The sequence below is a fragment of the Pelobates fuscus genome, chromosome 2 (genome assembly GCF_036172605.1).
Source record: "Pelobates fuscus isolate aPelFus1 chromosome 2, aPelFus1.pri, whole genome shotgun sequence".
Classification (NCBI taxonomy): domain Eukaryota; kingdom Metazoa; phylum Chordata; class Amphibia; order Anura; family Pelobatidae; genus Pelobates; species Pelobates fuscus.
In genome coordinates this window covers 396,812,808-396,830,840 of record NC_086318.1, presented here as the reverse complement: position 1 = coordinate 396,830,840, position 18,033 = coordinate 396,812,808, and the positions used below count along the sequence as shown (strand labels likewise).

Below are 18,033 nucleotides of genomic sequence, written 5' to 3'. Positions count from 1 at the left end.
GACATGAACTTCGATATATGCCGTAAGTTCGGTCATAGCAGTGTGTGCGTATTCTTAGAGGGCCCACTGTGTGAATTCCTGCTGTGACTTAGCAACTCACCTATTCCATAGGTAATCCTTGGAGCTGGGGAGCGATCGTGGTTAACGGTTAGGCAGTTGTTAGGGACCTCATGAAACTGAAGACTAGATAACTGGTCAGCAGCTGTATGTAAATGCCTGGTACATGGTAATATACCAGATAAAATTGGTGACAGGCTTCCCCTACGTTAGTCGTCTGGTGAATACTTAATAAGGGATGCATATGACGTGGCCAATTGACAAATTGTCAAAGACCTTGAACCGGTCTGCTTGCCCCTGAATGACCCCATGTTGCTGCTGCGGCTATGATGGATAACCTTGAAGTGTGCAGGGTTCTTAAAGAACCCTTCGATCTGGTTTACTTTACCGGCCACCTACCCCATAGCCGATTGTCCCCTGAGATTGCAGGAAGCCCTGTGTAAGCCGTTGCATCGGGGTGACTAGATATGTTGATGACCCTAGTTAAAGCCATATATGTATAGGGAAGAGACCCTAAATATATTGTGCCTAGGTGAGTTCCTGCTGGGCGTCCTTCCGCTAGAAGAACCTGAAATATATATGAAGTATTTCTAGTTTGCCAGCAGGAACTAATATTGTAGATCATGTAAGTGTCTGTGACTGGAGTTGTAAATGCAGAAAAAAGGCAGTATAGGGAGGATTTGAGTGGTCTAACGTGACCTTAGTCGTATGTAATTGCCCACCTATGGGCCGAAATTGAGTCGTAGTGGATTGCTCACAGAGGGTCGTATGTAACGTGAGAGTGATGGCCTAGTGAGGGCCACTTGTAGAGGCCTGCTGTGATAGGTTGTGACAAAATTGCAACCTTATGTCAAAATTGAAATTCCTATGCCGTATGTAATAGCCCAAATGAGGGGCTGTCATTATGCTATAGTGAATAGTCCTTTGGTGGGTTATATGTAACGTATAAAGAGTGTGGTTGTGAATAAATTGGCCGTGGTATGAGAATACCATGGTTGCACCTGTAAGTTGGCATTACTAACAGCCTAGATGCTGGGTAAGGCCGTACCATATGCATAGCACGTGCATGGCTAATGTGGTAATTTGTACCATGGTTGCCTGAGCAGACAAATAGCCAGGAAAGCGGGAAGAACAGTATAATATGATGTATATGAACTGGTCTAATATGCAGTGGTGATGTAGGAATAGTCCAGTATGGAATTGACTATGTAAGCCCCAATGGTGACTGGCTAATAAGGTCGACCCCTGGAAACTTAAATAACTTCAGTACGTATCATGATGTATGTGGCATGTTGCGTGCGTCGTAAATTGACAATATGCTAGACTGAGGTAGTACAATGAGAGGTAAGGAGAACTTTTGTTGTGAGGGAGTTGTTACATTCTGTGCTTTTTGCCAGGAGTAGGTCGTGTGTGTGGGGTCGTGAGACGGGCTACTGTGTGGCCTTATGTGGACAGAGCAAGATATAGCAGAAGTATTATACTATAAGAAGTGATTGATTTACAGGTAGAGGTAGCTGCACCTTACACATACGACCTATCCAGCTGATATGTAACTTAGTACCCAAATGAGTGGTTGCCAATATTTGTCCACTAAGGTTACCTGAATTAGGTAGCAAAAGCCCATAGATGGCTTGTGTGAGGACTATGCATAAGAGGGCGAGAGCGGCCCAATGTAGTTCCTGTGGTGCTGTGAGGTAACGTAAGTCTGACGGGAATTTAAAGGGTGGGTTGGTGTTTGTTTAAGTTGTAGCTCAGTTGAAAGTTACTAGTTATTACAGCGTAGCCATAATTGAATATGGTCAAACTGATAACGTACAGTCATTTTCAGCGTAACATATGATTGTTGAAGGGTCTACACGGGGAACATGCTAGAGGTGCTGAAATGCCATGACTAAATATACTATATAGCTGCTGAGTCTAATGACCTGAGGTTAGATGTACGGAACACAATTGCCAGGAAATTAGGCTGAGACCTGTGGAATGCAGTATTGGCTGTACTGACACCAGATCAGGAAGGTTATAAAATACTGATGAATCTTCTCTCAGTCTTGTATCTCTGGCCTTAAGGACCACTGAGATATTGCCCTAGGTGTATTAGCAGTACTCTGTGACAACCTGGGAGGCAAAGAGATATGAGATGGGATAACGTCCTTGCCCTCCAGGATGTCCTTCTTGAGGTTTGCCGATACCATATAGTTGTGGTAAGTACTTGAGGCCCTAAGATGATGGGCGTGTTAGAATTACCGGGTTGGGAATGGGGAGGGGCCGGAATATCAGTCGTGAGTGATTCTGTTGTCCCAACTGGACAGCTACGGGTTTCCAGTCTCTCTAGTCTATCGTTAATCTGCCTCATGGATGTTACTATAGAGGCGATCCTGGTATACAGGTTGGCATTGCTCGTGCCACTTGTGCTTTCCCCAGTGTCTTTTTTGTTAGTATTGGCTTGCCTTAGCCTGAATAGTTCTATTTTGCGGGCAGTAGCTGTAAAGGGGAAGTTGCCATGCGTAATTCGGCCATGAGTCGTTGGATTGTCCATGATCTAGTTGAAAATGGACTGCCGGATTCTCCTTTTTTTTTTTTTTTTTTTTTTTGTAGGGGTGGCAGACCTAGTTGGCGTACTTGGGATAGAAATGTCATCTCTTTCTTTTGGAACTCAGGACATACTGAAATTATATATGTAGGAATCGAACTATTTCTTTATGACAATATTGCCCCAAACACAAATAAATAAATATATATATATATATATATATATATATATATATATATATATATATATATTGATTCAATTATTCTGTTATGTTAATGTTAAAAGGATGAAACTTTCCATTTGTTAAGGATTCTCCCCCTGACCCATTGACAGGAGCTGAAGAAAGGGCACTTGCCCACAGCTGACCATTCTCCTAAATTTAAATATGGGAAAAAATACTAAAACATTGTCCTGTTAATGTTCTTGGTTATCAAACTGGCAAATACCGCGTATCCCCTTTTAATTTTTATACATAAGTTTTGCATTTCAACATATATTCTACAAGCCATTGTTATGATACATATTATGATATCTTATGGTTCCATTGAAATTTCCATAAAATTTAAAAACAACCGACATGAGTATTTCATAATGATTTTATTTTTCTGAAATACTCAGAACTGAGAGAGCACATCCTAACCCTTCCTCGTCGCCTTATTGTGATACAATGCAAATATATGCCAAGCAGGCACTTCAAAAATAAATAAATCAGTTACGTGTCTTAGAATTATTCTACAGAAAGCCATTACAAAGCTGTATCAGCAAGAACAGCTAATTTAGCAAGATACAACATCAATGGCCTTATGTAACGGGGAAAAACAAATTCATTGTCAACAACTGATATCATCGGTATATGTATGAGAGTAAACATCTTCAAAATAGTGCTTGAAAACGACATTTTACTGCATTTACGTTCAACTGACTTTTTCGTAAAGGAACAAAAATATAAAGGTTATATATTTGTAGTAAAAACAAAACACATAAAATAAAGAAGAACAATTTCTACTTTGTAGCAAAAAGGTTAAATATTTTTTCTGTGTATGTTAAAACAACTTCAAAATATCAGTTCTTGTATCAAAATATGGATAGAAAATGGAGCATGCCCCCTCTTATTGCTCTAATAATCAGATTTAAACCAAAAAGCAAAGAACGCAGCATCAATTGATGTTATTCTGATGCTCAATTATCATGCCTGTAGCCAACGCAACCTGGTTCATTTCATGTTCCCTTTTAATGCAAAGTATTTTAAAGTCATGGTATGACTACATCTGACACCTGCAAAAAATAAAAAAAATTAAAAAACACTGAACATCTATTATGTGTTCCAGTAACAGACCACATCTGTTTAGCAGCATGTCATAAAAAAAACTCATTTGAAACCCAGTGTACTTCAATAGATTTAAAACTATTTTGTTATGTTGATTGGACTGTCCAAAACATCAAAAGTATTTTCCAACTGACGACAGCAACATGCGTGCCAAGACCTTTGTGATTTGGAACATTCAGTTAGTTAAAAGGCACATTATGACATCTGTGTGAATATCAGAAGTTCAGAAACAAATGAGAAGACTACTAACCTCATCTACATTTTCAAAGGCATTGATAACATCATACGGTAAACAGGACAAGAGATCGATGACAAACCATGTCTTCAAGTAGTTCATGCGAATTAACTTTGGGTCCGATATTACTTCCCCAGCAGGTCCAACAAAGGTGGTATGAAAATTAAGGACAATGTCGACCAAAAAAATTACATCCACGATGCTGTCCACCACAAGCCACGCAACATTGTTTTGTTTGGTCTTGAATGAAACATTATAAGGGACTAGGATAGCGGTGTAAAAGGTTAAAATTAAGATGACCCAGTCCCAAGTGGTCTTGAACACACAGTAATGCAAAATGATATGTGGAGGGGTCTTGGGTGCTTCTTGTTTGTATTGAGGAAGAATTTCCGAGCCAAGTTGCAAGACCTAGAACACAAACAAAACAGATTTATGCTCTAAAAGTACAAAACGTACAGAAATATGTATCCCAGAGACCCACACTCATTTTGTAACCCCTCACACTCCTAACATGTGGAATGGAATAGAATGAAACAGATTTTGGATCCCTGCAGGTAATTATGGAGTCTTCAGTATATATGCTCTAGGTTTGATGTTTGTTTGCTTTTTGCTACGTGTGTACGAAGTTATTTACTCTGTCACGGCTTGTCAAGAGAATTGCAAATAGTAAAGCAAAATCGCTGATTTAGAAAATGAACACAGTTATTTTCAAAAAGTGACATTGTGGCAAATCTAGCCACTTCTGGACTATATGCAGTATAGGTTGTCCGTAGGCTGACTGTATGATGTGTTCCGTTAAATGTGTATGTATTGTGCTATGGCCGTTCGTACGCTGGCAGCCGTACGCTGCCAGCGTACCAGCATTCATACGACGAAAACACGGCTATCCTGGCCATTCGCCGTACGAATACGGGCTCCCCAGGTCGACCACACACTCCCAAGTCGTGTGGTACCAAGTAACCGATTGCAACATTGTTGCAATCGGTAATTAAGGGCTCTCCTAGGTGGCCGTCGATCCACTACCGACCATGCGGCGGTCGGCCATCTTGGATCCTTTGTCTCTGCAGCGGTGTTCGGTCGTCGAGAGCCTGGACTTGAAAACGGCTACTCGATGATCCGAGCCCCGCTGGGTTTCCAGAGTGTTCGGGAGTTCCGCGTTCGGTACATTATATGTCCCGTATTTATTCGGTACTTTTAAACCAACTTTCATGTTTAAATGTATTATGTGCGGCGTTCGGTCAATTCAGCTGGGATCAGAGCGGTATTCTCACAAAGTGTGCGCTCCGACCCCAGCTATCTACCGAACGTTCGATTATTCCAAAGTACCGAATATTATGTGAATTATGGATTTTAGAGTCAATTGTCGGTTTTGCTACACGAGGGGATAATCCACTTAATCGTCCATTTTAGTGGGAGTATCCCTCTCGTGTCGCAATGCCTGTTGGGAAAGTCACAATGCATGTTGGGAGAAATCCCCTGGATGATCTGTGTGGAAACCCCTTGCATGGGGAACTGTATAAATACGCTGCTTGTGAATAAACCGAGTTAGTTGACTCCCAAACTGTGTTTCGTCCGGTTATTGGGAGGATTGGGAATATTGCCTTGCTTTTCTACTCTGACTGTGGATTTCCTGAAGATACCAACGGATGTCGTGGACGGTTATACCGCATATCGTTACAATTGGTGGCAAGCGACGGGATCCGAACCTTACAGCCGAAAAAGCAGCGTTCGTGTAAACTGGAACTACCGAACAAGGAAAGCAAGGGCAATTCGTATGGAGATTGACTACACCATACTGAAACGACAGACTTTAAAAGAGCTACTGGAAGCCAGGGGCAAGATAGCCAGCAACAAATCTAAGGCTGTGCTGATCGCTGAACTAATGGAGGGAGACAGAGCCCGCAGCACTACACCTCCACCAGCCAAGGAAGAGACCCCATTCCAAAAAGAGCTACGAACCAGGTTGGAGTTTCTGCCGCAACCAGTATCATTGGAAATGTTGACCGTGATGATATCGGACGTACAGGACTATCTGCTGGCAACCAACCCACCAGCAACCCCACCTAGGGCAGAGTCTGTTACTGCCTCCACCTATGGACAAATAAAGCCCAAAGTCCCACATCACGCCTTTAAAGCGTTTTGTGAAGAAAAGGACGAAATCGATGGGTACTTACAGGATTTTGAGCGGCTGTGCGATTTGCACGATCTGGAACCCGCAGTATGGGTACCGCTGCTGGCCGGTAAATTATCGGGTAGGGCAGCTGAAGCCTACCGTGCTGTACCTCGAGAGGACAGCAAAGATTACCCTAAAGTAAAGAGGGCGATCTTGGAGAGGTATGCTATTACCCCAGAAGCATACCGGCGCAAGTTCAGGGGCTTGCGCAAACCGGAGAAAGATTCTCACGCAGAGTGGGCACACAAGCTGGATCAAGCATCGCAAGGATGGATACAGGCCAGCAACGCCACTAATATGGAGGAGTTACGACAGCTTATGCTACTGGAGCAGTTTTTTAATGGCTTGTCCCCAGACGCACAAGAATGGGTGAGAGACCGTAAACCCCTCACCCTACCCGAAGCCGCTAGATTGGCGGATCAGCATTTTGATGCCCGGAGGCATCACGGATCACAGAATAAGGCCCTCCCTCGGATTACCGGGCCACCCCATAATTTTACTCCTACCGGCCCCACCGTACCCCTGCACAGGCCAGCACTGAATACTCCACCACCCCCCTCCCGATACAACGGCCGGGCTAACATTCAGTGTCACACCTGCAAGCAGTGGGGACACATTTCTCGGGAGTGCACCCAAAACCGGAGCCGGCAGGCTTGGAATCAGGTGCGACAAAATTTGGCACCAAGGGCTGCTGCACACCATTACCAGGTAGCCCCCGTCACCCAAGAATTGCTGAGCGCTCAAGTTGAGGAGCCGCTAGGGGTGCTCCACGAAGTAATGTCGGTCCGAGCCACCGACAACCGACAACATCATCGGCAGCTAGTAACCCTAGAGGGCAAGGAGGTACAAGGGCTCAGGGATTCGGGAGCCACTTTGACTTTGGTTGCACCACATTTGGTCCCGGGCGCAACCCACACTGGCGGGTCAGTGGCAGTACGGGTGGCCGGGGGAGCAGTATACCGGCTACCGACTGCCAAAGTACACTTGGATTGGGGTGTGGGAGAGGGGACTGTGGAAGTAGGGCTTATGCAAAATTTACCTGCAGATGTTGTGCTGGGGAATGACTTAGGCCAAATGACTTCCGCTTTTATTCCCCAGACTCCCTATCAGGAGGCACACCCCGTAACCACCCGGCAACAGGCTCGCACCACGGCTACACCGATGCACTCTGAGGCTCAGGTAAGAGACCATGCTCCCCAACCGACCCCCATGTCCTGGGATACCCCGACTACCTTTGCGACCGAAGTCCAGACCGATCCCACCCTCCAAGTATATAGGGACCGGGCACAAACAGACCAAACCGGGCTAGAGGGGGAGCGGTACATCTGGGAGAAGGAGTTGTTATACCGTGTCACGACTAAAGATGTGGGGGGGTCTGTCACCCTGACTAACAAGCAGCTAGTGGTACCGCAAAAGTATAGACAGGAGCTGCTTAGAATTGCTCATGACATTCCCTTGTCAGGACACCTAGGGATGACCCGTACCCGGTACCGCTTAACGCATGCCTTCTTCTGGCCCGGCATCTCGCAGGATGTGCGCCAGTATTGCACCTCTTGCGACGTATGTCAGAGAGTCGGTAAACGAGGGGATCGCCACAAGGCCAAGCTATGTCCCCTACCCATTATCGCAGAGCCCTTCAGCCGCGTAGCGGTAGATATCGTAGGGCCCCTGCCAAAGCCTAGTCCCTCTGGCAAAAGGTACATTCTGACTGTAGTGGATTACGCCACCAGGTACCCCGAAGCTGTGGCCCTCACTAATATACATGCCGAGACCGTAGCGGAGGCATTAATGAAAGTGTTTTCCCGGGTAGGGTTCCCCCAAGAGATAATCTCGGACCGAGGTACCCAGTTTACGGCCGAAGTTACTCAACATATGTGGAAGGTATGTGGCATTAAGCCAATAGTTAATTCCGCCTACCACCCCCAGTCCAATGGGTTATGTGAGAGGTTCAACGGGACACTGAAGCAGATGCTTCGGACGTTCGGGGAGACCCACAAAGACTGGGAGAGGTTTCTACCTCACCTACTCTTTGCTTATAGAGAGGTTCCCCAGGAGTCGACCGGATTCTCCCCGTTTGAATTACTATTTGGGAGGAGGGTGCGGGGACCCTTGAACTTAATTAGGGAACATTGGGAGGGAGAGAGTACTACCAACGAGACCCCTATCATATCATACGTCCTGGAATTCAGGGACCGTCTGGAGGCGCTCACTCAGGCTGTACACACCAACCTCCAGGCGGCCCAGCAACGACAGCGACGCTGGTACGATAGAGGAGCCCGAGACCGCAGCTTTCAGGTGGGACAGAAGGTTTTAATTTTAAAACCTGTCCGCACAGACAAGCTGCAGGCCATCTGGCAAGGCCCATACCAGGTAGTGGAGCAGCGATGCGACACTACCTATGTGATCGGCCCCTGCTCAGGGGTAGGGAAGAGACGCATGCTCCACGTGAACCTGCTCAAACCCTATCATGAGAGGATCGAGGATGTGACGGCCATCTGCGCCTCCTCCTTAGAGGATCAGGAGAACCTACCCTTACCTGACCTACTAGAACCCGAGGCACCGATAGAGCCCTCCCAGGGAGTTCAGCTGGGGGAGCGGCTAAGCGCCCATGAGCGTGCCCAGGTACAAGCGCTGATCGAAGCCAAAGGGGCTACCTTCTCCAATTTACCTGGTTACACTCCGCTAGCCACTCACCGAGTAGACACCCTGGGACAGCTACCTATGAGACAGGCTCCATATAGGGTTCCGGAATCCGTCCGTACCCATATGAAAGCCGAGCTAGATGAGATGTTACAGCTAGGGGTTATCGAACCCTCCGATAGCCCCTGGGCATCGCCGGTAGTCCTAGTACCGAAAAAGGATGGCACCACTCGGTTCTGTGTCGACTACCGGAGGCTAAATGACAAAACGGTGTCTGATGCCTACCCGATGCCCCGGATAGACGAGCTGTTAGATAAGATGGCACGGGGCCAGTATCTCACTACCATTGATTTGTGTAAGGGATACTGGCAAATTCCACTAGCCGATGACGCCGTCCCCAAGTCGGCGTTTGTCACTCCGTTTGGCCTGTACCATTTCAAGGTCATGCCCTTCGGAATGAAAAACGCTCCGGCTACCTTTCAGCGGATGGTAGATCGGCTACTGGACGGGTTCCAAGAGTATGCCTGTGCCTATCTAGATGACATAGCCATCTTTAGCCAGACCTGGGAGGATCACCTACACCACATAGGGGCGATCCTAGATCGTATTGGGGAGGCTGGGTTAACGTTAAAGCCTAGCAAGTGCCACATAGGTATGGCTGAGGTGCAGTATCTGGGACACCGAGTAGGGTGTGGGCAGCAGAAACCCGAGCCAGCCAAGATTGAGGCCGTAGCAAAGTGGCCTACCCCCAGGACTAAGACTCAGGTGCTGGCGTTTTTAGGGACGGCCGGCTACTACCGGAAGTTTGTTCCAGACTATAGCACCCTGGCCAAACCCCTGACGGACTTGACTAAAAAGAACCTTCCCCGACAGGTTGTCTGGGCCCCAGAGTGTGAGCAGGCATTCCAGCAACTCAAAACAGCTCTAACTAATGCTCCTGTGTTGACTGCTCCTGATCCAACTAAAAGATTTCTTGTTCACACAGACGCTTCAATGTTTGGATTGGGAGCAGTACTGAGCCAAGTGGGAGCCGATGGCGGAGAACACCCCGTAGCTTACCTAAGCCGCAAGTTACTACCGCGTGAAGTGAGCTACGCTGCCATCGAGAAAGAATGCCTGGCCGTGGTGTGGGCCCTCAAAAAGTTACAGCCATATTTGTACGGACAACCTTTTTCCTTACTCACAGATCACAACCCGTTGGTGTGGCTGAACCGTGTATCTGGGGACAATGCCCGGCTGCTGCGCTGGAGTTTGGCGCTGCAGCCCTTTGACTTTACCATTCACTATCGGCCCGGAAAACAAAACGGTAACGCTGACGGGTTATCCAGACAGACTGAACTCGAAAAGTGATCTGTGAGTACTCTCCCGGACATCCCCAAGCCGATCCGTTGGGATCAGACTGTGTATGCCGGCTTGGTTCTGGGGGAGCATTGTGGCAAATCTAGCCACTTCTGGACTATATGCAGTATAGGTTGTCCGTAGGCTGACTGTATGATGTGTTCCGTTAAATGTGTATGTATTGTGCTATGGCCGTTCGTACGCTGGCAGCCGTACGCTGCCAGCGTACCAGCATTCATACGACGAAAACACGGCTATCCTGGCCATTCGCCGTACGAATACGGGCTCCCCAGGTCGACCACACACTCCCAAGTCGTGTGGTACCAAGTAACCGATTGCAACATTGTTGCAATCGGTAATTAAGGGCTCTCCTAGGTGGCCGTCGATCCACTACCGACCATGCGGCGGTCGGCCATCTTGGATCCTTTGTCTCTGCAGCGGTGTTCGGTCGTCGAGAGCCTGGACTTGAAAACGGCTACTCGATGATCCGAGCCCCGCTGGGTTTCCAGAGTGTTCGGGAGTTCCGCGTTCGGTACATTATATGTCCCGTATTTATTCGGTACTTTTAAACCAACTTTCATGTTTAAATGTATTATGTGCGGCGTTCGGTCAATTCAGCTGGGATCAGAGCGGTATTCTCACAAAGTGTGCGCTCCGACCCCAGCTATCTACCGAACGTTCGATTATTCCAAAGTACCGAATATTATGTGAATTATGGATTTTAGAGTCAATTGTCGGTTTTGCTACACGAGGGGATAATCCACTTAATCGTCCATTTTAGTGGGAGTATCCCTCTCGTGTCGCAATGCCTGTTGGGAAAGTCACAATGCATGTTGGGAGAAATCCCCTGGATGATCTGTGTGGAAACCCCTTGCATGGGGAACTGTATAAATACGCTGCTTGTGAATAAACCGAGTTAGTTGACTCCCAAACTGTGTTTCGTCCGGTTATTGGGAGGATTGGGAATATTGCCTTGCTTTTCTACTCTGACTGTGGATTTCCTGAAGATACCAACGGATGTCGTGGACGGTTATACCGCATATCGTTACAGACATGTTTTCATACACTAGACCTTTATGTATTCATTTTTCTATATAGGTGCGTAATCTTTGGTTTGTGACCTCCCCAGTGGAACCTATAAACGTCTTCCATTGTTGAGGAAATTTACAACTACTAGACCATTTTTATAATTGGAAGGATTGAACCTAGAACATCTTGCTTTCTACAGTAAAAGACAACTTTGTTTTCCTTATATAAAATTTTTCCCTCTGGATGTTATATATCTTTTTTTCTTTTCCACTTTTCTATTATAAAATATATAACTCCTTCTCTAATGGCATGCCTTCCAGACAGCCACTAGAAGCACTTTCTGGTGTTTGAAGAAGTTTTACTCTGTGAAACGGCGCTGGCTGTAATCATGCTTTACATGAGGACATTGATCATCTTGAAAAGCCCAATATCATTGATTCAATGCTTTTGTATGGGAAGCCTTAATGCGTGTACGATGCTTATGGTGCTCACCGTGCATGTGCATTAGATCCTCCCCATCGGCTGACGTCATAGAAGGAGAATCCCAATTCAGTGCCGAGGTAATCTGCTGGAATTGGGTAAGTAACAAAGGGTTTCTAGCTCTTTCATGACATGAGGGGAAGAAACCGTGGAAGCAGAGGGACACTATAGTGTTAGGAATACCGTTTTGTGTTCCTAACTCTATAATGTTCCTTTAATAATCCCAGAAAAATGAGTTTGATTTGTAAGGGTCTGTGAAAACAGTCCTTATACCAGTGCTTACACGGCTTACTAAAATCCAGCCCAATGAGTCAGGAGATTGATTGCCTAATGTATCATTTATAATGTGAATGGAGAGTATTGATTTCTGGCATGGCCTGTTATTAACCATTTCAGTACAGCTGGAAGACCGCGGTTTACAATGCTATAATCATGTTCCGAGAGCAAAACAGGTTATTAAAAAGAAAGATTAATCAGTCATCCTCAACTACAAATACCACTAATCACGGCGTGTCAGAGGGTGATGATAGTTGTAGTGTGTTAAATGCAGAACAGCCTAAGTTTGGTGATCACATTTTGCAGCAGGTTTTAGAGCACACATGTTGTTCATGTGTTAGAGCTGAGAAATCATTTTAAGGTTCAGCTTCTTTAAAATTGCAAAATTGTTAGATCATGAAGTTCTGCAAAAAAAGTACAAGTACAAATTAATCTTAAGGTTTTTTTTTTGTTTGGTTGTTTTTTTAATTAGTTTTGCTGTATAAGCCTACTATTTGTACACCTACATACAAACCTTCAATTTATCCTTTTCGGTCCAAAAATTCAACTATACATGATGTCAGCGCTACAGAATCTGATGGCGCTATATAAATAACAAAATAATAATAATGTCAAGAGCTGTTGTTCTACTGTTGGTGTTCTATAGCTCAAAGCTAAAGAATAAACTCCCAGAAATCCTTGATGTGTCAATAAAGCATTGCTCATAGGATGAGTCCAGCAGTGCTGCTGAGTGGGCATGTTTGACTGAGTGACTTCCTGGTGTGGTGAGAGCTCATTGCACAAGCAGCACAGGTTGCTGTTCTGTGTCAAATGTGGGGACATCAGATGTGCCTATTTGTGTGAGATGGTGCTAAATTGCTTATGTAGAATAGATCTGGCTGACATTTTAGTTATGGGCTATTCCTGTGGGTGTGATCAGTCTCACTCTTATTGCACAGCTTCCATCTGTAACGCCACGAGTGAACGAAAACCCGTTTGAGACTTCTAGAAAGGGCAAGTTGTTACGTTTAAGTCCATATGCGGTGTTTCTATGTTACTGTGTTTTTACTTGTGAAAAAAATCACAAGATATAAACTGGGAACAGGAACAGATTGCTATAGATTAACATTATAATATGTGTTAAAGGTTATCAGAAATATGTTAACACTTAGCAGACAGGTAGGAGAGCAAACCGAAACGACACTGCAAAAAATACTGGGTAAGCATCGCTCTAGATAAATGAAGCACATGAGAAGCAAAAAGGGTCCCTCTCTCAACGTGTCAGACAGAAATCTAAAGTGAGAGTGTCACCTGGGGCACAGAAAGTCTATCCAATGCGGACATGAGTAGACAGACACAGCTCTTGCACCTGTCTTACAATCCCACCGGAGAGGGAAGCTGACATGTAGAAAAACAAAGGCTGTTTTAAATCCATGTAGGATTAGATAACCTGTCAGTTTTCCTTGGAGATTTCAGTGTACAAGAAAATGGGTTCAGTCACTGAATGTCTGCATCACGGTTTGCGGAAAAACTTAGTCCCGGGGACTGGTGGTACAGTGAGGATGGGAGAGCAGATATTAAAGCTGCCTAGTAGTTTAGGCTCTCTCACAGCATGTACAGTACCAAGGAGGAATGCTAATGTTCCATTATCATTTAGAACTGCTTGGTTGTAAACGTGGCAATTAAGCATTTGAGAGACAAAACTGTTTCAATTAATGGATATGACTGCCTTTCCTTGCACCTTAAATGGATCATAATAGAGAGAGACAGGTGAGGGAACAGGGATGAGATCTGACCAGATGGGTGTAACAGTGTCCATCGTCTTCTCAAAGGGGAATGAAGGGCGATGTCATGTCACTCACTTAGAATTTCTCCCCTGTGCCTATTCACTCCCCATTGCCTTGCATCACTTAATTGAAATCCACTGCCTTTTCACCAGTAGATATCACGCCTGCCAATGCCCCACAGTTATTACACAGACTATAGTTCCTGTCCATCCCCAGTACAATTCACCCAACTCATATGGTACTCTATTAAAGCATCCCATTTTGTTCCTTCCTAGTATTATCATATATTCTGTTACCGGTATTTTACTTAAATGTATTTACTTGGAGTCACCTAAAGATCAAAGTGCACTCCAAACGTTGACCCCTCATTCACTGTGCATAGAGGGATATCAGCTACACCTCACTGATGATGTCCAACGAAGGCTGAAATAATCATGTGGTGTTGCTGGATCTCTCGTAGAAGGAACTTGCTGCCATTATAAGTCTAGACTGACCTTTTAGATGGGATCAGTCTGATATGCAAATAATACGGATTCTCTCTGTAATTGCACAACTGAGCTAAAACGTGTTAGGTATCTGAGTGGGACTAGCCAAAAGGCCCCTTTCAGTGTTCTCATAATAACTGGTTTCTTTATTGTGTTGGGGTGTATTCGCTATATCAGGAACTGAGCGGAACTGAAAAGGCAATTGCATATTTTAGGCCAAAACAGCCAAACCCGTAAACTCTTCATCTTGACTATTTTCCCTTTTTTTTTTTTATGTGCCTTTCTCTTGTCTATTCTCTGGGTCTTGAGTAACTTATCGTGAAAACAGCCTCTTTGGCAACGGAGGTGTTAAAAGGCTAAACCTCATCCCTATGAAAATATTACCCAATTTCATGTAAAGATATATCTCTGGCTAGCACATTTAAGGTTCTGTTTAAACATGCAGGAATAGGTTAGGATTGACAGAAGCTAGTATATGAAAATCCTTTGAGGCCTAAACACATGTCATTCTGCCGGCACTTTTCTGCATTAATGGAATCTCCTTCAGTAGACAAGGCCCATCAAACACTACAAGACAAATTCTCGAAATTCACGGGGGTAACAGAGGTAAATCAACTGAAGTGACATTTAAACATTAAACTATGCTTATGGAATGTCACTTACTGAGAAATGATCACTGCGGCTTCTTTAGATTCATACTTTAAAAATAAATAAAAATGTGTCCATCTACAGTGAAAATGCACCGGCCCCAGAATATCACACATTACAGTACATTAACTAAAGCCTTTTTATCTATCTTTCAATAAAGCCAGTTCTTTCGTTGTTTAGCTTAGCTGGGGATTCATTGCTGACTGCATGGGCCATAAATTCATAGAGGGGAATTCCATTAAGAATGAATGTAACCATTGATTGCATGATAGTATTCTGCTATTTATATATTCATAACCCCTCAATACTTAATAGTTCCCAAAGACGGCTGAGCTGAGCCTTTTAGTAACAGTGTCTGTTAGAAACGTATTTTTGCTTATTTTCTTTATTTTTTTTAACGATGTAGCTCTGTGTTTGTGTTGGTACATTATCCAAAAGTCTAGTTTACAGGTTAGACGTGACATTGGTGCGTTGGTTTTAATATAATCATATCCGTGTCGGGATAGAATTTGTGCCCCAGCAGTGTTCAGACATCTCCAAGATGGAAAGGCTTTCTCACAGCAGAAATTACACCTATCACAAATAGTTTTCGTGGTGCTTTGTTTGCTCTGTTCCTTCCTATTATTGAGTCAACGAATAAGTAGGTTTTTGTCATGTTTACAGTAAACCACCTTTATCTACACAGGACTGGATTTAATCCATGGGAGGAATTATGCAAAAATACCACCAAGAAGTTACTGTTTTGGCTTTTTTGGATCTCTGGTACAGCTTTCAGGAGACAGAGTGGCACTCCAGATATAAAGCACCATCCCACAGATACATCGGCACTCCAGCCACCTAGCAGCACTCTAGAGACAGAGAAGCTCCTCAGAGCCAGAGTGGTACTCTAGAGACAGAGCAGCTCCTCAGAGCCAGAGTGGTACTCTAGAGACAGAGCAGCTCCTCAGAGCCAGAGTGGTACTCTAGAGACAGAGAAGCTCCTCAGAGCCAGTGTGGTACTCTAGAGACAGAGCAGCAGTCTAGACATTGAGTGGCTTCCCAGAGCTAGAGTGGGAATCCAGAGGTCCACTCCAGAGACAGATAGATAGGTACTGCGCAAACTCCACATTTTTTCTCCTGTAAGTCTAACTTGTCCTGTAAACAGTTAAAGTCTCATACACCCTCATTCAATGTGGTCCTTACCTCCGCAAGTCGTGAGTGTTTATGAACATTTTCTCCTTTGTGGACGGTTGGTGCGAGCTGTTGTAGGACCCCACGGCTGCTTGTCAATGCTCTTGTCAATCTTGCTAGTTTTCCCCATCCTTGTACAAACAAAAGTAAGAATTACACAAGGAAATACATCCTTTAATGGACAACATTCATTTAGATATTTTAAGAACTGCCTGTACAATATCCAGAAGTTAATATTTTATTCTAATATTTACGGTAAAACAAATGTTTTAAATGTCATTACACAGCAAGGAAAGTTTCAAAACACACCTATAAACTAATACAGTGCAATTTAATACTACCTCCTATAGACTGAAGAGAAAAGAGAAAAAAAATTGTGGGTTCCCTAATTATAAGGGTAAGGATTTAAAAGATTGAAAAGTAAGATTTGTAAATAGTTATTCTAAACCAAAAAAAAAATTATTTTTTTTTAATTACATTTTTGTAAAGCTCTGTTTTATACCAAAATAAACTCTGCTATGGAGACACACTCTGCTTTATTCATGACTGAGATGTCTGCCGATGAAAGAACGCATTAGCTGATGGAGAGGCGAGTCAGCACGGAACACGTAACCTTCAAATGTGCATGCTCTGATTGCTGTTCTGTGCATCTGTCTGAACCCAATGCACAGGACAATCTTTAACAATACGTCTACTGAAGGAGGCATTTATTTAAGCAAGACGGAAATGAAATCTCAATCTAGATCCAATGTTTCCTTGTTATTTGTATGATAAACATGCACCTGACTAAAATGCGCAATGGAGAAAATAGATTTTAGGGCCAAGTTAAAAAAAAAATCATATCTATTAAAAAATATGAATGTATGTAACAACTTAGGGCTAATTTCTATATTGGTAGCCATTAAATAATCAGTCATAGAGTATTTCTGGTTAAAAAAAAATAGAGTTCCAAGCTTAGGGCAGCACAAAACCAGGATACACCACTGCATTTGTCTAAATATACATAGGGATTAAGGAGATAGCGCAGGTAACCTTTTCTTTTCTTTGGTTTTTACTATATATTGGGGCTGATGTGTATTGTAGTCATTGCTGCTGGCCCAGTAGTGATGGGAGTGAGTGCAGGACTTCTCTTTTTGTATTTGTATTTACTTTGTATCACACGGCCTGGTTACAATGCTGACGCCCATCCCATGTGTTCCCTATTAAGGGTTAATAAGTATAGGGGTGTATATAGAAAATACCCCTCTCTGTCTCATTAGAGATATCTTTGCCAGAAGCTCAAGTAAGCAGGCTGAAGGGTCAGTGTTAGGACCCGCTTAGGGGGGTCTGCCTTGACGTTGGTAGGCGGGCATTCCCTCCAATGGCCATTGGAGCAATTAAATGACCTCCATTTGTCTAAATATACATAGGGATTAAGGAGAGAGCGCAGGTAACTTTTTCTTTTTTTAACTGGAGGAATCGCAGATTAATAAACTGGGGTTTTATTAACTTCTACACAACATTGCATTATTCTTTCTTATCGAGAATAAATGAATATTGCTGGCTTGGAACAAAATGAAAGGGAACTGCCATCCAAATACTTTCTACAAGTACAGTCCAGTTTTGGGATCTAATTAAAACAGCAGATACAAAGTGCAAAAAGCCTGTTTCTAAATAACCATCACGTCACAGATTGGCAGAGGAAAACGTGTTCCACGTGGTTTTGTTTGGAAAACCCATGTGTAATACACAAGACAAACAGAACAAATGTCACTGTTTAGTATTAAAAAAGATTCAGTTTCACAATAATACTATAGACAGCCGTTTAAGTAAAAATCCAATACAATAAAGATCATAATTTATATCATCTAGTCTGATCCAAAGAGTTTGCAATTACATT

General features: G+C 44.0%; 1 protein-coding gene across 2 annotated transcripts in view; it reads right to left on the bottom strand.

The window, feature by feature from the left end:
* The window catches only part of KCNH1 (potassium voltage-gated channel subfamily H member 1), a 476,905-nt gene that overhangs the window by 388,828 nt on the left and 70,044 nt on the right, over positions 1 to 18,033 (bottom strand). For both annotated transcript variants that reach the window (XM_063443862.1, XM_063443863.1), the window contains 2 exons: positions 16,167 to 16,285; positions 4,165 to 4,557 (listed from right to left, as the gene is read on the bottom strand). In XM_063443862.1, the coding sequence (XP_063299932.1) occupies positions 4,165 to 4,557; positions 16,167 to 16,285 (512 nt within the window). The remainder of the gene's footprint in view (positions 1 to 4,164; positions 4,558 to 16,166; positions 16,286 to 18,033) is intronic.